The sequence below is a fragment of the Nanorana parkeri genome, unplaced genomic scaffold (genome assembly GCF_000935625.1).
Source record: "Nanorana parkeri isolate BGI_ZX_2015 unplaced genomic scaffold, ASM93562v1 scaffold1642, whole genome shotgun sequence".
Lineage (NCBI taxonomy): Eukaryota > Metazoa > Chordata > Amphibia > Anura > Dicroglossidae > Nanorana > Nanorana parkeri.
In genome coordinates, this window is record NW_017307910.1 from 22,165 (window position 1) to 44,344 (window position 22,180).

General features: G+C 40.7%; 1 protein-coding gene and 1 long non-coding RNA gene across 2 annotated transcripts in view; one reads left to right on the forward strand and one right to left on the reverse strand.

The window, feature by feature from the left end:
• LOC108799146 overlaps positions 1-10,774 on the forward strand; it is a 23,064-nt gene extending 12,290 nt beyond the window's left edge. The window contains exon 3 of the long non-coding RNA XR_001942002.1: positions 10,667-10,774. This is a non-coding gene — a long non-coding RNA (uncharacterized LOC108799146). The remainder of the gene's footprint in view (positions 1-10,666) is intronic.
• Positions 1-22,180, reverse strand: part of FURIN (furin, paired basic amino acid cleaving enzyme) — a 167,083-nt gene that overhangs the window by 12,818 nt on the left and 132,085 nt on the right. Inside the window, exons 7-13 of the mRNA XM_018570964.1 lie at positions 20,031-20,203; positions 16,854-17,066; positions 13,496-13,596; positions 9,470-9,573; positions 8,987-9,104; positions 1,530-1,709; positions 777-901 (exon numbers count right to left, since the gene is read on the reverse strand). Of these exons, the coding sequence (XP_018426466.1) occupies positions 777-901; positions 1,530-1,709; positions 8,987-9,104; positions 9,470-9,573; positions 13,496-13,596; positions 16,854-17,066; positions 20,031-20,203 (1,014 nt within the window). The remainder of the gene's footprint in view (positions 1-776; positions 902-1,529; positions 1,710-8,986; positions 9,105-9,469; positions 9,574-13,495; positions 13,597-16,853; positions 17,067-20,030; positions 20,204-22,180) is intronic.

Here is a 22,180-nt window from a genome sequence, read left to right on the forward strand (position 1 = left end):
CGGTTCCCTGTTGAAATTTTAACCCCCCCCCCCCCATAAAATTATTAAACTAATTAAAGCCTCTATTCCATTTGTCATTTCGGCTTACAACTCATTTTATCACTGTCACCAATGACTCCTTTTCCTATTCTCCATGATTAGACACCGTATAGAAAAGTCACTAACATTAGCTAGATGCTAATGATAGACTTAAGGTGCCCATACACCTTACAATTATCTGCAGATTTTCTGTGGTCAGATGGAAAAAGTGCAACAGATTGGCCCAGGTGGAGATTACTCCATCCACACAGTTTAGCATAGATGGAGGAATCTGTTGCACTTTTTCCATCTGACCACAGAAAATCTGCAGATAATTGTAAGGTGTATTGCCAGCTTAAGAATCAAAATTTTATATATTGATGCTTATGTGCAAAATACCAAAAAATAAATCCTATTACAAACCAGAACATTGAACATATTGGTATGTATTCACATATTGAACATATTGGATGCATTCTAATTGTCAAAAAAATAAATTTGAATGATAAATAGCAAAACAGCGCATAGGAACAAAAGTACTGCAAGCTTCGGGCTTAACTATATACGCTGTGAACCTTTATCCAAATCTATCATTAAACCTTTTTTAGCCCACTTGGGATTTCAGTCATCCTTGGACAATGATATTCCAGCTGGGACTTGAACTCTACTCTATATTAAAAAGACAAAAAGATCTTTGCCAAGACTGTGCTCCTGGCCTCTTCACTACATACAGCCAGCAGACTCCGTATGAAACTTACCATAGTTATTGTTACCGCTGGTGTTTTCAATCTCCAGCACCCACTCTCCTGCTGGATCCTCATCCCATGAATGCGTGGTCATAAAAGCCCAGTCATTGAAGCCATCTGCAGAGTAATCATGAAGCCTGAAAACACAAAACCAAAATTATTTATCAGGAAATGCCGATATATAATGAAAGATGCCAGTTTCAGACAGTTGCTACTAATACAGGGCACAATTATTATGAACTTGAGAAAGCAGAACATTGAAAGTCACACAGGGCTTTAATTCACCTTTAATACCTAGATAACAATATCTTAATTTAATAAACTTGATGCACTTTTTTTTTTTTTTTTAAATACAGAGCACCACAACACAGGGCATGCGATTTGTGGTGAGCTGCAGCACAGGTGCATTGCAGGCTATTATGGTTGTGTGTTTGGTTGCAATTCTAAATGAAAAGCACTACACCTGACCAAGGCTGAGCAAAACACCTTGGTAGGCTGAGCTGTCCTGACCCACGGTCTTCTTAGATTTACAAGCAAAAAGATCTGCTCCACCCTAGAATCTCATTTTGTCTTCTACTTTCTCTATAGAATTCTGTAAATGAAAAGTTGAAGACATTGAGACGTGTTATTTTGCTGAGCAAGTGCCCCATGACATAAACTAGCTAATTATTAAAATTGCCAGAATCTACTTGTAAATAAAATTTTTGGTTTTAGATGGACTGTCCCTAAAAAAACTAAAAAACACACTTGTGATTGCAAGATTACCTAGGTGCCAGCAGACAAGAACGAGTACCCATAGGACTTGTCAGATAAATGGCAAGATCTCCCCTGCGGTTGTAGGACAAGGTTAGCCTGGCTTGGACATGCTCCAGGGTGCTGATGTAATTGGACATTCCAGTGCATGGCTCCACTTTCCTTCTGACTTCCAAGCGCTTCCCTATGTCCCTAGGAAAAACATTGAAAAAGCATTCACTTAATGCCAATTAGTGGCCTTGTTTGTCGTATGAATAAAGAATGTGAATTATTTAGGTCACTACCCATCATGAGGGAACATATGAACTGGAAGCATAGACATGGCTCAAAACAATGAGCAGTTAATGTAGCAATGGCCAAAGGATCTTGAAACAATTGCAAATCATCCAATTATACAATTGATTGAGCGAGCAGGTGCACACGTTAAGTAAATACAGAATAGGAGAAAGCACAATAACAATATCAAAGGCCATTCGCTCAGTGGACAAAGCAACACATCAAAGCACAGCAAAGAATAGACTGAAACTGCATTGGTGACTCTCCAAATCAGACTCCTCTTTTTGGCAACACAGAAGCTTGTTGCGCCAGGAGGCAGTTAGGGCAAAGACAGAAACGTGCCTTTTATGCCAAAGAACCAGGTGGTTCCTTTCACTTCCTGCTGTCTATTCTGCTGAATACCATGGCGTGCATCCTTCAACCTCACAAAACAATCACTGCAATACAAGCAATGGCATATGGTTTTTATTTACCAAATTATGTTTTTTTTGAGGAACCAGTGTACGGGAGCTATATGATGGCATCCAGTTTGCTTTGAATAGTGTAGGGAAGGGTAGAAACCAGTCAATGTATTTGCTTTGTGTGCTGTTAGGAAGATTTCCCTTTACTTCCTGTCATAAGGACACGATGGGAAGCAAGAGGGAATCAGTTGTCACAGGAACAGGTGTCCCCACTGGAAGATATTGCCTCACCTCCTGCCCTGGTGACAACTATAAAATGTTGGTTTTCCAATCAATTTCTGTCTAGGTTATTAGCCATCTTCACAAAAGTGCCTGTCAAACAAAGTAAGCCTCTACTAAGAGAAATATGGAGGCTGCCAAAGCTGATTTTCTTCTAAAAAAATGCTGCTTTCCTGCTTCTTATGCGGACCTTCTGGCTTTCATATAGCATCACTAACCTGGAACAAGTACGAATATCAGGAAAATCCAAAGTTCCAATCTGTATACTTGTTCTGAATTTGTGGCTAAAAGTACTGAACAGCTAGGCAACTTCGCATTTGCAGTATAAGAAGTTCACAAAAGCAGTCTTCAGGTACCTTTTTTTTAAAAACACATTGGTGTACTGTTGTTACAGGAGTGTTTTAAAGTTGCAGCAGTTCAGTAGCAGTGTGGACAAACCCTAAATATTTAAAGACTAACGGCCATGTTGGTGCTCTCATTTTTCTTCTTTTCTTTGATTACATTTTATTAAGCACAAAGTTGACCTTCATTTTTCAGGCGCTCTCAGGCACCCTGGGACAAGATGAGAAGGCCAGCCCCAGAATATGGAGCTATCCATTGCATTTAACTCAAGCAGCAGATGGGAGAAATAAAATAAAGATTTATAAAGGTTATTGGAACCAGTTTGTTTAACCCTAGTTACAAGCAGAGCATGGAGATAGAGCTGCAGCTGTTTTCCCCTGCAGGGCTTCATTCATGCTCAGTTGGACAGAAGTCTCATTGAGTCTTTGGCTCTGACCCAGTGAGGTGTGAATGGTTTGTGTGTCTAAATCCCCCGAAGAGCCAAATCCAGGTAATACACAGTCTGTTCCCAATGCTAACTGAACATTTATATGTTAGTGAGGAGCAACACCAGGAGCTGTATCCGTTTACATGTGCTCTGCAAAGAGAAGACAAAATGATATACTTTTCTGGGAAATGCTAAAGAATGGAAGCCTTGTTCACTAGCTAAACACTATATACCGCCATGGTTTGATGGCACCATTAAGTGCTGGTATAACAGAAGATAGAAATGAAGAGCCATGTAAACGACTAAATATAAATTCCATGATTAGGTCCTGGTTGGAATTCAGCACAGAAACAATGGCAGGAAAAAGGGACAGGTGTAATGGACAAAAGTTTAAGGACTCCTTTATATGGTACAGTAAGAACTGGAGCCCAGGCCACATCCTATCACTGACCACAATTCCTTGTTGGATCATTTTGCAGATTTTATTACTGAATACCTGCATGGGAACATTCCATATCTGATAATTGTTATGGAACAAAGATTTTACCCTCAAATTACAAAAACTTCAAATGCTGGCAGCGATTTTAATAATTAGCCACTCAAATCATCATACAGGTTGAAAAAAATTATACTTGCATTGGCATACCAAAAAGGGTATCTGAGGATATAAGTGCTCCATTCTGGGGCAATGGGACTGCGGCCATTTATTACCCTAAGGTAGGTTTGCCTGTTTGCCCCTTGTGCCAATCACCAACGTGATGGCCTTCAAGCTCAAGTTTGTTGTATTAGGCAAAATGTGTTTTTTTTGCAGTTATTTTAAAGCTGATCTCCAGGCAAACAGCTAAATACACAGATAAAATACATATCCGAGCGGTTTTCCTGCCAAGAGATTTGGATTTCTGTCCAGACAGTCCTGAGATTTCTGCAGCTCTGCCGCACAGCACAACCCTACCGAACAGTAGAAGGGGCCCGCTCTCTCTGCTGCTGATTCACTTTCACTTCTCTTTCACCCCCACCCTTTAACTGGACACTGAAAGGAGGAACAGCACACTGATGAGCTCATCTGTCACTCTCTCCACCTATCAGCATGATACTTGCACTGCAGCTGCTTCTCCCTCCCCTCTAAGCTCTACTGTAAAGACTATACAGCAGTAATAAATACACGTATGTATTATTGATTAAAGAGATGCATTGATTTGGGTCTCATATCTGCCTAGAGTTTGGCTTTAAAGAACTACAAGATGTTGTAAGTGCGTGCGTTTCCTCCGGGTACTCCCGCTTCCTCCTAGACTCCAAAGACACGCTGGAAGGTTAATTGGCTCCCGTCTAGATTGTCCCTGTATGTATGCATGTGAGATAGGGATCTTAGATTGTAAGCTCCTTGAGGCCAGGGACTGATGTAAATGTGCGCGTAAATCACATTATAGGATTTATAAAAAAGAAAAGAACTTGCTGCTGTATTTTGCAATTATTTACACAAGTGCAGCCATATTTGCTCAGTACAAAAATAGAAGAGTAGGCATGTGAAAATGTTCAAGAAATAAACAAGAATTTCTTTAGGGCCTCATTCACACGGACGGGGGGGGATGGGAGGTTGATCTGCATTTTTGCCACCCCCCAGTCGCTGTACACATTGCTGCGGCCTCAATGCTTTTGGGAGGCTGTACTGCTTGCCAAATGCGATCCCTGCAATTAATTGGACTGTCTGCAACCGTGTGGGTATGTGATTTTGGTGTGGAGTTGCAGTGCCAAAAAAAAATCTCCATAAGGATTTAAAAAAAAAAAAAAACACACACACACACAAACAAAAAAAAACTGCATTCAGAAGGCAGCAGTATTGATGGGCAGCTGCTGCTCCACCACCCTCTGAAAAGCAGTCCACCGCAGATCACTTCTCAGAGGGAGGTGGAAGCTGCCGCCCATGTGAGCTCAGCCTAAAGGTGCCCATAAACTGTGGGAAATCCCACGATCGTACGAGAATCGTACAGTGTATGGAAGGCGTGCGACCGTTTCTACTGTACGGTCGCACGTCTTCCATCGAACAAGCAGGCTGGAAAACCCGCCGGGAAATGTACGATTCTCGGCGAGTGAGTGGCCTGCTTGTTCGACAACTGACGAACGGGCCGGTGTGCGCACACGCACACTGCCCGTTTGCCGTGCTTGCAAGCCCGCCCCTCATTGCAGTCATCGCAAGTACGATCTGCCTGTCCAAGATGGGCAGATCGTACATTTTTTTAAGTACTTTACAACCATCGCAAGACTAAGGTCTTGCGATGGTTGTAAAGTGTATGGCCACCTTTAGGCTCACCTGCAATCAAACTTGCTTTGTTTTGGACAAAGGGGGAAACTCGGGTTGTGTGTTTTTTTTTAAAAAACCTCCAGGTTTGTATAAAAAAGTACCCTTGTTGTGGGACTATCCCCCGCACTGCAAGTGTTAAATGCTCGTTTTTCCCTAGGGGCCAAAATACAGAAGATATACTCACCTGATCCACAGCCTTGCAGCGGTCAGCGCTCTCACCTCTCCTCTGCTACAGCTGTGGTATGTCTATTTGTGTCCAAGTCAAATGCAAATCAGCGATTAGATGTAATGATGTTAGCAGTCAGGACCAGGTGAGTAGATTTCCTTTATTTGAGCCCCTAGACAAAGACAAGCCGTTAACCTTTGCAGGGCGGGGGTAGCCACACCAAGGGTTAATTTTGTGAAAACCTGGATTTTCTCTTTATTACACTAGGGAAGCGTTAGAACATCTGACATTTCATTGTAGTGTGAGCCTTCTGTCCCGGTGACAGTCATTCGAATCGATCACTCAAATTATATGCTCACTGAAAACACATTATGTAAACCTAGTCACTAAAATCCCATTTAAGCTACAAGATAATATAATTTCATACACCATTTGTAACTTTATAAACCTGCAGCTTAAGTAAAGTAATGTGGTGATCCTGCAATGAAGATCCTTTTCAGAAATCACCTGTTAAAGGGTGACAACGCTCTATACCCGTTTTATTGCCACTTCTAACAGACTTCAAGTCACTGTTTTAATTATGTAGGCACGGTCCACTATTGCCAGCATCAGGAAACTATCCCCGATAAATGCCATGCAGTCATTGTTTGAGTGTACGCTTGTTGGCAGGAAGTGGCTGCAAAGGCCCAGCAGCACTGAGATGGGGGGGAATTTATCATAGCAAGTGTTTAACCTCCCTGGAGGTCTGATTATCTCAGTATTTTCTTTTTCTATTTTTTACTTTCGACCCCGCGCTCGCAGGGAAGGAACCTGGAAGACGGATGCCGCATGGGCCGCAGGACACAGCGGGGCTTGTAGGAACAAGGCAAGTGACGCTACAGTGTAATCCCGGGTGTGGCTCGGGGTTACCACTTTTGGTACTGAAAGTTAACCCAGAGCCACACCCGGGATTACCGCCAGGAAGGTTAAGCTTGCACAAAATATATTTGCACCAGATTTATGATACTAGTGTAATGTTGTTCATAAATGAGGTTTAATAGACTCCAGGAAAGAAGACTCTTAACTCCAGGCAAAAAGCTTAACTGTCGCTTCTTGAAGTGGTCATTGGGACTTCTTAAGTTGTGATTGTTTTGTTAGGTGATGCTCCAGTTTCATACAGCCCAGAACAAGTGCAGATGAAAACAAGTGCAAAAAACATGCAAATTGACATTGACATACAAAAGTAGCGCAAGCTCTGGTCAAAACAGGTGCCAAACACGTGCAGTTGGAAAAGTAGTGCAAGCTCAGGTGAAAACAGGGGCACATGTTAAGACAGATTGGCACATAAAAAAAAAAAGAAGATGATCTAAGAGGCTAAAACTGTCACAATTGCTTTGATAAATTCCCCACAATGTATTTAAAAAATAAGTGGCGAAATAGAATACACAGTTCAGCAAACTAAAAGTCATTCAGTTAGGGTTTACATCTACTTTATGCTACTACATATGTGGCATATTATTTTGCAGAAAAATAAAAAGATTGAGAATTTCACATCACAATAGAAATGGTCTACATTTAATTGTACTGGACACTCTAGCCAAGTACTTGAGTGCAATAGTAGAGCTTGCAGACAATTTATTATAATTGATATCTTGCTGTTTAGCCCTAATTGGCGGGATAGCTTGCGTGCAATCAGAGAACAAAGCTCAATACTTACAATCACAGTGCCAGCAGTGACACACCTCCACCCAGCTCCCAGTACATCGGTTCTATCAGAGGCTGCAGTAATTAAGGTATAGTGTGCAGCACAGCATGAGGAAAATGACTCACAAACCATCACACGGAGATTGTGCTGACCCCATAAAATAGAGGCCAGTGTTCATGAACAAGACTACTGTGCAATTTGGATCAAAGTTGTGTAGGCCCACACCAAATGTGCTGGCTCTCTGAGATGCAAGAGACGACACATTTATCTCAGAAGTGCTTGCGGTTACAGGCACGGTTCTACAGCTCACAATAAATTCCACTTCAATTCGTCAGACAGTTCATCTTTAAACGTGCGTTGTAAATTATAAGTGCCATTCCTAAAAAACACAGCCTGGTGCAGAATGTGTAACTGCCATTGAGCCAGGTGTTAGATTCCACGCATACTGATAAGTGCTTTATTCAAGAAGGGACTGGGAAACAAATTATTCCTTTCATAAGTCCAGACGTTTTTTTTGTAATAATTCAAATAGAATATAGAGACTTTTCCCATCTCAAGACAACTGGCCTTATCTAGCAAAGGGAATGAAATAAGAACTTGGCGTTCTCTCAACCAGCAAATGGATTCTCCCTTTTTATTCTCTAACTCATTTTGTACAACAGGTTTAAAAAGGATTGGCTGATACAAAGCAATGCATTTCTTATAACAGATATGATAAATGGCAAATAGTTCAATCAAAAGTAGCGCAGTAAGACATTGACACCGTCTTTATTTGCCTTATTCAGGAATATTCTTCTGAGAATAAACAAAATAATTCACAAAAGTGGCTAGGTATTCAATAAAAAACCGCTTTAGGGCTGGGTTCACACCTGGGCGTATTTCAGCACGTGGAAACGCGCTGAAAAACGCAGTACGCCAAAACAAGTACTGGAGCTTCTTTTGGGGCGTATTTCCGCGCACATCCATTGGTATTCCTGAGTGTGGCTCGAGGTTAACAAATCGGTAACCCCGAGCGACACTCAGGAATACAGCGTAGGTCTTACCTTGTCCGCGATCCCCGCTGTGTCCTCCGGCCGCTGACGTCTTCCGTCCCTTGCGAGCATCCGCGTCGCAGGGGGGCGGAACTGGCGGGAAGTTTGAAAGTTTAAAAAAAAAAAAAAAAAAAACACGAAAAAAGAGAAAACAAATGAACATTTTTTTTTAAATCATACCGCCAGGGAGGCATAAAAACGAGTGTCAAACGCGCGTTTCACTGAACTAAAAAACGTGCTAAAAACGAGCTGAAAAAACGCACCTATAGTAATGCCCAGGTGTGAACCCAGCCTAAAACAGAATGAATTGCAATAAAATGAGGTTTATATGGTGCACTTTGGGTTAAATAGAACTTCATACCCTCATGCCTGAGAAACGCAAGTCAACCTGATCAACACTTTGAAGTTTATGTTTTCAGGAGGGTGAAAACTTGTTGAATCCTCCTAGCACCTTTTCAGCACACATTCCCATGAACTTCTATTTTCATTTTGTACTCTAGTGCTACTTTTACAATATTAACAGCTAAGTTCAAAAGAAGATACTTCCGAGTTTCATTTACTCACTTTGCCTCAGTGAGAATGTTGATGACACATTTCCTCTGAGGTCCCACAGTGGTCCAGTTTTTGGCAAGAGCGACCATGGCCCCAGCATCCAGGAGTCCATATCCATACGAATGGCTGACTACAATATACGGAATAAGAATCATTAGTGAGAAAACTGTATTCAAGTCTATTTATGTACGTCTATTTCGAAAACTTTGTGGGATTGTATTATTTTTGCGGTAGCTTGACAGAATGTGTACTTATTTCTGGAATTGATATAAAATAAACAAAGAACATATGCCACAAATCTAATATAGGAACATAATTGGCTTTATTCAGTGAGTATTTCTAAAGTATACCAATTGAAATCAACTTTACTGAAATATATAAAATGGATAAAATGGTTTCTATAGGTAGCAGCATAAAAAGACTCAAGAACTGTTTTTTAAATAAGGCTTAATATAATACAGTTGGCAAACCCCAATTTAGACGTGTTAGGATTACCTTTGCGCCCAACTCCATTTGTGCTCCAATCATTTGTGTTAAGATGAGCTGGGTTTGATGTTCGCACAACTAGATGCTGCATATCCCTCCAGGTGAGATTATTACTGAAATAAAAAGTAGAAAGAATGTGTTGCTGGCACAACAGATTATTTCTTTCTGCAAATATAGCATTCGGTTCAGACATGTACATCTATAATAATTCTGTGCAATAGAAAAAGAAATACTCAGCAAAACCAGATTCATTGGCCAGATTTTGGTCTTTCATAAATGTGTCCCAGGATGGGACGTGTAATGAAAAGTCAACCTCCCCTTCCAAGTAATATCACAGAAAGGGCTCCTGGCTTAGAAACCGCTTAGCTGGTCATGAATGGAGAGAGGCCATATCATATGAACAGTTTTGACCAAGTTGTGCAAAAATCTCATGACCCACACTACAATTATAACCTCATCAAGACTCCGAAAACCTATAATATTATCACAAGACATATATTTAGTATAAAAATAATGTTACTATGCCATTGTTCTGATACAGGAGAAAGAGCTGGCAAAGAACTTCACTGCCCGAATATAACCGATAGTGGACATTACTGACAGAGAAAAGTGTCAGTTTCCTGAAATGTGTCAAATTGCATCTAATCCCCTTGTACCATGACTTCATGAAGTAAAATATGTTCTTCATCACCTGGGGACACAATCTATATGCTCATCTTAAATAATAATTAGTGTGTTGTTAGACCATTAAATTGGACTTTTAGGCTGGGATCACACCTAGGCGTATCGAATATGAGCGTTTGTCGCACGTTTTTACTGTGATTCGCGCGTTTCCGAGGGCTACCTGGCTGTATCCCCAATGGATATGCGCGGCAAATACGCCCCAAAGAAGCTCCTGTACTTTTGGCGTAGGGCGTTCCTACGCGCTGTAAAATGCCCATGTGGGAACCATGCCCATAGGCAATCATTGGTTTTCACATGTTGAGCGTTTTACAGAGCGTTAGAACGCGCTGTAAAACACCCAGGTGTGAACCAGGCCTTACCCCCTTATCTGCCAGCTGATATGAAATCTTACATTCATTAGCTAAACAAACATTTTTCTTTTACTTACAATTTCCCCCACTTCCTGGTCCACTTTGGCACAATTTTAGTAATTGTGCCTAAGCAATGCATCATGGGAAGGTTACATCAGCAGAGCATTGCTAGGAAATCCAATTTTTAATCTCACAAGATCTAAGGGAAAGCCCTTTTCCTCCCCTGAGATGATGTACATGGTCACATGTGCCAAGAGTTCCAGGAAGTAAAAGGAGAACTAGTAAAAATGGCCACTGTTAGAAGACTGGGGAATTTTATTTATTTATTTTTATATTTTTTTGTGTACTAGGTCACAACATGGGGGGCGCACAGAATAGAGGGCTTGTAGGGCAGTGAGTTACGATAAACACTATCACATTGATGGTAAAGACCTGAAAAACTAAAACTAAATATAAAAAGGTAGTAAACTATAAAAGTAAACTGAAATATATAAGTCACATTAAGAAGGGGGAAAAAAACAGCACTATACGGATACAGATTTGGCTATGACTATGGGGAAAAATATGGAGGCTAGAAGAATTTAAATCAATATTGTGTCATGTTTTGTTTTAGTGTTGGTGTTCATGAGATTATGTTGGTTTGCGTCTTGATGTTAATTGTCTAGTTAGTCATGTATAATGTATGAAATGTAGACTTTTGTGTGAAAAACTTAATTTATAAGAAGAAGACTGGGGAAGAAAATAAAATTTTGTATACAAAGAATAAAAATCCTGCAATTATCTAGAAGTATCTGTTTGTAGATTGCCGTTACTAAACATTTCTAAAAGGTGCCTCTGTTATTTTGAAGATATGGGTAAATGTCCTCTTTAATGTCTATAGACTGTAGGGGATGCCTAAAATGTGACATCACAGTGCAGTCTGAGAAATCAGTGAATTACACACCCAGAAAACAATGTTTTTGGGGCGATTCTGTAGGCCACTGGTGTACAGAACCCCCTCAAGTTGCCATACTGCATGGGATTTGATAGATTTAAAAATTACAGTGGCTGCAGATTGAAACTGAAAGGTAATTTTTGATTACATTAAAATAAGGCAAGTGTACCAATTATATTGGTTCTACTGATTTAACAAATGAGTTTTCTTTTAAGGGAAACCTGTACTGAGAGAAATAAGCTGTCATTGCTGACTTTTTAAAATGCTAGCTGCCTGGCTATATCCAGCTCTAATGCGGTCTAAATCAGAATCGAAGTGTGCAGTCCGCATAAAGCAGCGTGAAGTCATAATTCTTCATCTGCATACTTGCTCCAAGGCATTGACTCAAAGTAAAGTTGCTGAATCAGTCTGACCGCTAGGCAACTAGCAATTTTCATAACGAAAAGGTTGTTAAACCTCAGCGCACATATTTTCCCCGGAATAGGTTTCCTTATATCTAATATCAGTTCGGATGCATGGAAGCATTCGTAATTGACTTCTAGAGAACTCCCACATGGGCAGTAGATGTCCAATGATCTCATGTGATGCTTAATTACTACAATCTGGCCATATATGGCTACTCTAAAATGACAACAAAACTAATCATCCGCAACTTGAGAGGCTGGCGAACACTTAATTGTCATATGGAGAATAGTATTTAGATCTGAATCCACACAGTGTAAACTAGTTCCGAATCTCATAGCCTATTAGCTCCAGCTGGGTGACAAGGAGAGCTTTGGGTGAGTCTCTGCCAGGAAGGCTCTCCCCCACCCCGTACTGATGCAGAAAAATCGAATGCAGCAGCATCCATAATACATCCCTGCAGTGGAAGGGTTAGTAGTACGGTATGTATACAACTTCTCACTGTTGGAATGCAATGGGGACATTTTACCCTACATATTTAAGCTGAATATTCTTTGCCATGCCTTGACAGTGTAGGTGCATTTTAAAAGATTGGATGAGTGAATTCTATGGCTCTTAGTGTTAATTTCAACCCTTGACTTCTATAGGAGGGCATTGATTCTCATTGGCTGCCTTTGCAGCCAATTATTTGTACTTTCTACACATGTTCTTGCTACAGTGCTGCTGTACTCTTTTGCATAGTGAGATACAAGTCCAAAGACACGGACTGGTATGCATTACTGATACTGGGCATATTTGCTATTAGACAAAAAGGGGTGGAAAATATGCCAAGCTTTATATCAAGAATAAGTCTTATTTAACAAACATGGGCCAAAAATGGCTGCATGTTACAGGTATCACCTGGTCAGCAATAGTTTACTTGAACCCATCATATTCAGATTTCATTCACAGCTGTAACTGTTCTAAAAGGTGCCCATACACCTTACAACCATCGCACGACTTTCATCCTGCGATGGTTGTAAGGTAATTAAAAGCTCGTCCGATCTGCCCATCTTGGACAGGCAGATCGTACTTGCGATCATCGAAAGCCCGCCCCACTGAGGGGAGGGCTTCCGATGACTGCAATGCTGAGCGGGCAGTGTGCGCTTACGCACACCGGCCTGTGCGGCATTTATCTCCCGAGAACGCCACTAACCCTCGAAAATCGTACGATTCTCAGCGGGTTTTCAAGCCTGCTCGGGAGACAACAGACGTGCAACCTTTCAGTAGAAGTGGTCGCACGTCTTCCATACACCTGCCGATTGTCGTACGATCGTGGGATCGTGCACAATATCACAGGAAGGGAAAATGTCTTTTCCTGAGATTACAGATGAGATTTCCCAGCAATGCTCTGCTGATGACAAGGAAATACCAGTGTGCATTGCTTTGCCAAACTGAAGTCATTTTGCCCTTTCAAAGCGGGAAGTGAATGCTCTGCAAGTGTAAGTATTCCAAAATCACAGCATTTTACACCTGACATGTCTGTTATTATTAATCATCATACATAGGAGGGATGCATTGGTAGAATTGAATTTTCTGAATGTAAAGGTCCGCTTTAAGGGAGACTGATCTAACACCTAAAAGTCACAATGTTTACCATAGGTATTTAAAGCATAAAATACATACTTTGCTTCCAAAGCCAGAGCAATAATTCCAGCAGCCAGTGGAGCAGATGCTGATGTTCCTGTGTGAGTGTCTGTACACTTCTGTCTTAGATCTGTTGTCACCTAAAGGGAGGGAAAACAGCCCAATCAGAACACACACCACTAATACTCCAACACAAAACTAGCACTTTACTAACAGCAGTCTTAACTAAGACTGCGACAGGTAGTCATGACAACATTTATATGAACTCTCCAAGTTTGTATTTTCAGGTTAACACTTGCTGAGAAATTATTGAAAACAGATTGAATTAATTTGCTGCTCTTCAGCTATAGAGACACTTCGACATGAAAGCTGAAGTGGCATGGAGACCTACACTAGCAGGAGCATGACGCAGAGCAGTTATGGTGATACTTAAAGACCAAATCAACATGAAACTGATATTTAAAAGGACAATTAACATTATATTCATGCAGTAACACCCTTTTATAGTTATTCAGTGTGCAAAGAGAAGGAGAAGCATGATTTCTACTGATCATAGCTGTTAAAACTGCACAATACAAAATTATGTGCATTTATATAGAGGTCAATGGGTTGCTAAAAACGGGGGAAATTCACCGAAATGCAGTATTTCCTGTATTTTAAAATTGCACAGAGCTGCAGAAAAATGTGACCCGACCACGGTATTACACTCCTTCAAAGAGTTCTCCATGATTCAAAACAAATAATTTGGGAATCAAGCTGCAAGTGTGACACCTTTGTTACTGCCTTGAGGAAAGGAGTATAAATAACAAACTAAAATGTTACCAATGAAGCTGTTGAGAAAGAAACACAAAACAAGTGTGTAAATCAACCCACCAATGCTTGCCTTAAACTGAAATATATGGTTTTTAAAATGGGATTTGGTAATGTAGTGCAAAGAAATTATGATGCAAACAGGTTACCTTTTATTTTTTTAGTTTTCTATAAAGTAGAAGGATTAGACCACCCGTCAGCTCTTTACTGCTGCTGTGTTCCCCACTATGGAGAATCACCCCCTCTATTTGTCCATGTGACCGATAAGAAAATCCTGAATTATGGCTCACCAGGAATAGATGGGAAATCTTCCAATGGGTGCACTAGCCCTGCTGACCAGAAGTGATTTCCTTTTACTTTCTGTTGTGACTATCTGAGAGGAAGTAAAGGGAAATTTCCCCGACGGGACAACAGTGACAAAAACCCCTGAAAAACTTACATGCATTACAAAAACCCTCCATTACTGTATACAAAACTAAAAAACGAGGGGTAAGGTTACTTCTGGGGGCTGGTCTGTGGTGAGTGGGAGTATCCACATAACCAATGCCTACAACCTCCTTGTTAATAGAGACTATCATAGACCCAAACTTAAAAAAAAAAAATCATTTTACATATAATCGTCAAGGAACAAAAATAATATAAAAGTTGTTCAGTCGTGTATATCCATTCATACAAACCACCTTTTTTGTAGATGGAATCAATTGAAAAGCTCAGAACTGCTCTGTCTGGCCACACTAATAGGGCACCCCAATCTCAAATATCAAAGGTTTTGTTAATACAAAATGTAAATGTTATAATGGGGATAACATTCCATCCAGCTAAGCCTTAGCATATGCTGGAATGATGGTAAAGATCTCTTGAGTCTATTGAACAGAATGATCTTCACATGGAAACACACTTGTAGACTAATCTTCATTGGTCTAAAGTTAAGGATGCAACTAGTAAAGATTGTGATGAGGGTGCACTGGGATGAGGAAGGGCAGGTGGGGGCAAAGCATGGATTTGGGTGCTGGTTTGTGTTCAGGGTTGTGGCGGTATAGGATGGTTTTATGGCACACTAATCTGGCTGTGCACATGCAGATAAGTGTTCAATTTATGCTCATTTTCAATACTGCAATTGCACTTCGAGAGATTTGAACGGCACAACTTTTCTTCAACAGCTTACAAATGACCAATCTGACAAATTCATCGATCAAAGCACAATACTGCACAGAAGAAAATATTGATCGCATGATATTTAGTTGATTGGTAAAAAGCAATTGCATGTGCACCAATGATATTAAAAAACACCCTTTGTTATTGAGGTTTCATCCAATTTCGCTTTTCGGCTTGCACAATTATTCTGAAAAATCACATGGACCTGCATAGTGGCTCAAATGTTCTTATTTCCTGAAAACCATTGATTATACTTTGCTGCTCCATTATGTAAATGTCAGTTTCCCAAAAATCTATGCATTCCTTGGCATCCTAAAAGTCCATATAAAAATGGATTGACAATCTGTTCATCATACACATCAGTACTAATTTTACTTACTGCTCTGAAAATCTGTTATCAAGTTAAAACAAATGATTAAAAAAAAAACAAAAAAAAACATTAACAGCCTACACCGGCCATCTATAGCTTTATCCAAAGACTACTGGAATGGGGCCACAGTAAACAAATACACTTTGTTCAGGCTGTATGTTGAAACATTCTGAATGGATTGTGAACCGCAAGGCAAACAGAAAAGAACACGCTTGGAGCAGGGGCGTCCAACTGGCAGATAGTGGATGGAAACAGTCCAGTCTCCAGATAATGCTGCTGATTCAACCTAACGTGACAAATGAGGTGGGGGACACTTTAAAGTGAAAGGAATTGCAGAAACCCATAACAGGTTGAGCACTGTTAGGTTCAATATTTTATAAAACAATTCAAGAAAAAAGTATAAAAAAAAACAACAAAACAAAAACACCACAGCAGACTCCTACAGCAACCAAGCTTTATTGTACTTAGCCAAATAAAACCAGATACTTATTTGTTGATTTACTGGGTTACTAAATAAAGATTGTATGTATAAAGGGTTACATCAGGATCGCATGTGCTACAATAGGATTAGTACCCCTCTCTCAAACTGAAACATTATGGCTGGATTTTACTTTGCATGCAACTAATTGCACATAGAACAAAATCTTCCCACCATATTCGTTTACAGTCACCAGATGTTGCTAGTAATAAAAAGCAGCTGAATTATAAACAAATGCATGGCAATGTAGAGCTACAGGTTATGAAATATATTAAAATAACCGAGTTCATGTTTCATAATCACAGCCCAGGTGGTCGCATTCTGTACTGCACAGCTTTACTTTGCAGTGCATCAAAATTATTTCTGCCTATATTGTAAATACCATATATTTAATGGGCCAGGAAGTGAAGTATAATATACCCAAAGGGAGATCTAACATTTTCCCACCATCAAAAAAGAGAAAATGATATCATCCCAATTTAACATGCAAATGCCACGGTGATTGATTTACATATGAAAAGGAAAGAAGCAATTCCTCTTATGAGGTTAGCTGTTAGAGATCAGAGTAAAAAGAGAATACTTACAATCTGTTTTTCATTCTGATTTCCACTGCTGTACGTTGTAGCCAGTGTGGAAGAACAGGCCTCGCTGTACCATGGTACATTGCCATACTGAGTGGTGCTGCTGATGGACAATGTGTAGATGCTGTTTGTGTACCCATCACAGTTGCAGCTGTCATGTTCTCTCCCGCCATTACCAGAGGCCCAAACGTATATAGAGCCAAGACCATTACGACCCTGTCAGAGCAACAAACAAAACAAACTTGAGGACAAACATACTCATGAGTTTACCCTTAGATACCTGTAGAACGGTTTGTATTGACGAGCGTTGTTGGCTGACTTTTGCATATGAGTGCTCCTTAAATGCATGTTTCGTTTGCCTTGCATGTAATGCAAACACATCTCAATAGTACCTGCTGCATCCAAAGAAAAGGACGTCAAGAAAGGTCTGAGAACCGCCAGCCACACTGCACCAGGGTGGAATCTGCAGAGAAAAATCCACCCATCTACAAAAGCCCTAATGCTGCGACTAGGAAAGATCCATAACAATGAAAGGTCAGTATGCGTCTTTTCTCTTGACTTTTTCATTATGCATTCCTCTAATCGGTTTCCATACCCCATCTATTCTTTTTATTGCCAACCTTTCAAGACGGCAGCCATTTAATTTTTTTTTTTTTTTTTAAAAAGGGTAGAATAACCAAAACTGAAATATCACCAATCTGTTCCTTGCTGCTCTCAAAATACAAATCTGCAATATTTCTCTTTAGCAGTGTTGGTTTCTTCTGTTTATAGTAGGATGTGGGCTTGTCCCAATAGGAAACTGGTGTATTTTACACTATGAGAATACACCAAGTTGGACACAAGCTTTGTAGTAGCCGATTAATATTGGAATACCATCAAAAAATGAAAATCAGTGTTGTGTGGAGTTGGCCCTAACCACCTCAATACCAGCATACAGTAAAAAAACAAAACAAAAACACCGCAACAAAGCATCCAAGAGCATGCTTATTTCAAGAGTGCCGTTTTAAAATAGCACTGCAGAAAACAGGCACAGGCAGCCAGTGCATCGGTTGAACACCAGTGAGAGGTCATTAGACAGTCCAGATCACAGGCAAAATGCACAGAGTCAGAGTGGTACTTTTATGGTTTACACTTGAGATCCCTTCCTCTCACAAAGGTGGAAGGGGGTGATTTATTAAATGAATGCCAGAATTGTAGGTAGCAGCAGATTTAAGGTAGGGGTTTTTATTAATTTGATTGTCGGAATCATATTTTTATAACCCATCCTCTCCTCCAAGTGCGAGCTGTACATTTTATGTCCATCCTGTCTCCGGCCTACATTTGAGCCCCTTCACCTCTTTTCCTGCACATTAACCTCCTCATCTCCATCCTACCACTGTACATTAACCCCTTCACCTCCTCCCTGTGTGTGACCTGTACATTAATGATGCACCATTACCAAGCCCCATGTTTTAGCCACATCATTAACAGCATGTTTCTGCATTTCCAGAAAACTGTGGCAAAAAATTGTTTTATCCTTGGGGCTTCTATTTTCCAAAAAGGGCTAGTTTGGTGGAAAGAGAAACGTTATTCATTTTTTTGGAAACAAAAAAGTGATTTAAATGCCAAAGAGAACTCTACTTGTCTCAATTAACGTAAATAAAATTCACTTGAATACAATATTGCATGACCAAGTCATTTTTAGGCAATCATTGCAACAAAAATGTAAAATAGCTTGGTAATGAAGGGGTATATACACATTCTCATATTCTAGTAGATCAAATAAGCAATGAATTCTACAGGAAAAGAAGTCCCTGATTCCAGACTTGGTGAGAGGTCCAATATAAAATTAAAAAAAAAATAGGGTGCTTCACCTTTAAATGTCTTAGAAGAGAAAACCTGTCAAGCAACTCTGCAGCCTTACAGGTAAAAATTATTTGTAACTATAGAAGAACAATGTATCCCTTGTTTGGCCTGATATTTTCAGAGCGGAAAAGTAATTGCCTTTTTATGATGCGAAGAGTGTAATTAAAATGTTTTATTGACAAGCTATGATAGAGGAAGATTATATCCTGGCACTATGGTGCTGGATGTCTCTAGCTAGTGAAACAATGCATCTTCAGTGAAGCACCTGCAAGATCTATTCACAGAGCATTGTAAGGGGAGAGTTGACAGGGATCTGATCGCATTCTGAATTGACCTGGGTGATTTTAAAGCTGAATTCAGGGCACTAAAACATACACCAAAAGGTACACCTTCCAACATGACAACGATCCTAAGCACACAGCCAAAACACAGGAGTAGCTTAGGGACAACTCTGTGAATGTCCTAGATTGGCCCAGACACTATTTGACATCTCTGGAGAGACCTGAAAATGGCTTTCCACCGACGGTCCCCATCCAACCTGACAGCTTGCGAGGATTTGCAAACAAGGATGGCAGAAAATCCCCCCAATCCAGGTGTGCAAAGCTTGTCGCGTCATACCCAAAAAGACTCAAGGCTGCAATTGCTGCCAAAGGTGCTTTAACAAAGTACGGAGTAAAGGGTCTGAATACTTAAGTATATGGTGTTATTTCAGTTTATGTTTAATAAATTCACAGACATTTCTAAAATTCTGTTTTCCCATTGTCATTATGGGGTACTGAGTGTAGAATAACGAGGAGAGAAAAATACTGTATCAGGCTGCAACATAACAAAATGTAAAAAGTGAAGGGGGTCTGAATACTTTCTAAATTAACTGTAAACATATTTCTCAATAATCACAAAAGGTTAAATCCACTGTGTGCACCAAATGCCTTTATAAACCCAGATATTACCTTAAAAAACACAAACAGTGGTATCTCTGTGCTGCTTATAGTTTGTGCACAGAGCAGAGCAGTGGGAGGGACTCAACAGGTTCTCCAACTACAGGCTGCCTGCAGACAACTACAGCAGAGGGAGGATACAAGACCAGTAAACAAGGAGAAATGACCACTCTTTATTACGAGAAACTACTGTACAGAAGTTTTATGCTGTATTACTACAGAGATCTGGAATAAATGTACAGAGCACTTCAAGATTCAAGAATACACATGACTCTTGTATGATAACATTTGTTTTTCCTGGAGTTCTGCTTTAAATTATACACATCTGCAAAAAGGATGGGTAAACTTAACAGGGTTCGGCAATGGAAAAAATACAACAAAAAGTATCTCGGCCTACCTGGTTGACGCCTCTGAAGAAAGCCTCTTCTGCTAGATGGGCTGGACCATCAACTGTCTTGCCATCATCCTCCGGACCCCAGCTGGCACTGTAGATATGGATGTGGTTGGGATTGAGACCTAGTGATCTTGCTTCTACAGCATCAGTTACTTCCCCGTCCAGCATTCGAACACCTGCCCAAAGGAGAAATAGTTTGCATCATTTAATGTGTCTTAAGTTTTCATAAACAGCAAGGCTACAGTAAAAAAAAACAAAAAACAACCAACACATTCTGCTTGATGGACACATTTAAAAGTTCCATTTAAAAAAGACAGTGAATGTCACTTTCACCAAACATTCTCTGGTGGAAAATCTTCTGGGTCATGTGATGAGTGACCGATTCTCCACCAATTAAAATTAGATACACTGTTTAGTGAAAGTCATACACGATGTTTATAAATAGATCTATTGGTGTCAGATGCATAATAAACCAAGACAGAAACTCCGCCTAACACATGTGAGAAAGATACAAATTCACCGTTATCGGAACTGGGCAACAATTTCATGTTTATAGGGCAGCTGCAGATAATCCTGCTAAATAGATATTGTGGAAAGGACAGACAGGTTGAAAAACAAATCACTACAGACATACGCGTCGCTACAGGGGGGCAATTGCCCCCCCTGTGTTATGCTTTGCCCCCCAGCGTGCCCCCGCTAAATTAAGCACCTGTGGAGTGGCTCAAGTGCCGGCGCTAGTATACAAGCAGCTTAAGCAGCTGCCTGAGGACGCTGGGTGAGGGGGGGGTGGAAAAATGGTATCACCGTTGTTGCAGACCAACACATGTAGAGATCTAGATGTAGCTGTATTGTCCGCCCCACCCCCTCCCCCCTGCTGCTGACTTTGAAGTTGCTGAGCCCGCACTGTGGCCGTAGCTGTGAGCCTGCCTGTCATGCAGTGTGTGAAGCTCCTCAAAGTAAGTTCTCCCTCGGCTCTTTGAACTAGAGGACGATCGTTTTTTTAACACTTGCTCCTGGTCCCAGGTGGAGGTGCAGGGCATGTGAATACATAAGTCTGTGAACTGTCAGAGCACTTCTCTGGTGCCACCGGAGTTCTGTGGGGGAAGGAGGGGGGGGGAGGAGGGGGGGGAGAGTGATCCTGGGTGCAATGCCATAAATTCAAGATCTTTGTACAGTCTGGAGTGTGCACTGTGCAGCTAAATCCCTTATCAGATAGATTTATAGACCACCATTCAGCAGATAGTGGCTCTCATGGACATCACAGGGGTTTAACTGTTTGTTTCCCAGCTGCAGCAACAACTAATAAAGTTATACAGTGACTGTTACTTCAGTGACCATAATAATTAGGGATGTCCCGATACCGATGCTAGCATAGGAATCGGGCCCGATACAGGGCATTTTGACAAGCCTAGCTCTGAAGCTTGCGCTATGTTTTTTTTCTTTCTTCTTAATTACCTCGCCGAGCGTCGCGTCACTGCTGCTCCGGTGGGCGGCGCTCCGAGCAGGGTCATCTGGCAGTCTATGCCGATGCCATCTGCAATTAAATCAGCTCATTGGTGCCCAGCGGTTGCGACATGCAATGAAAATTATTAGTGCCCCCCCAGATTTGACTGTTGTATCTTATGTGCCCCCCCTACATATTGTTCCTAGAGTCGCCACTGCTACAGATATCTAGAATATTTCCAGTATGTGTGCTTGAAGCTGTGCTAGAACCATGAGATCATGATTCCCACACTACAACTGTAAGCTAGAGTGAAATGTAAAACCCAAACCGGATTTCATCCCCCATTTATTACATGAAGTCCTTCCGCTGGAATCTGTACATCATGGTATATCTAAAGCCAAACATTTATTACCTATTTCATATAAAACAGGGAATGGTGAAACCTGTTTCCCTTTTGGGAATATGTTCCTTCACTACCAGTCTTGTAGACACCACAGAAAGTAAAAGGAAAACTCTCAAAAACCAGGAAAACACCCTCTTGGACAACTGACACCAGAACAAGAAAAAAAAAGTTACAAAATGGATCCCTCTTTAAGTAAAGGTGGCCATACACTCTACAACCATCGCAAGACTTTAGTCTTGCGATGGTTGTAAAGGGATTAAAAAAACGTACGATCTGCCTATCTTGGACAGGCAGATCGCACTTTCG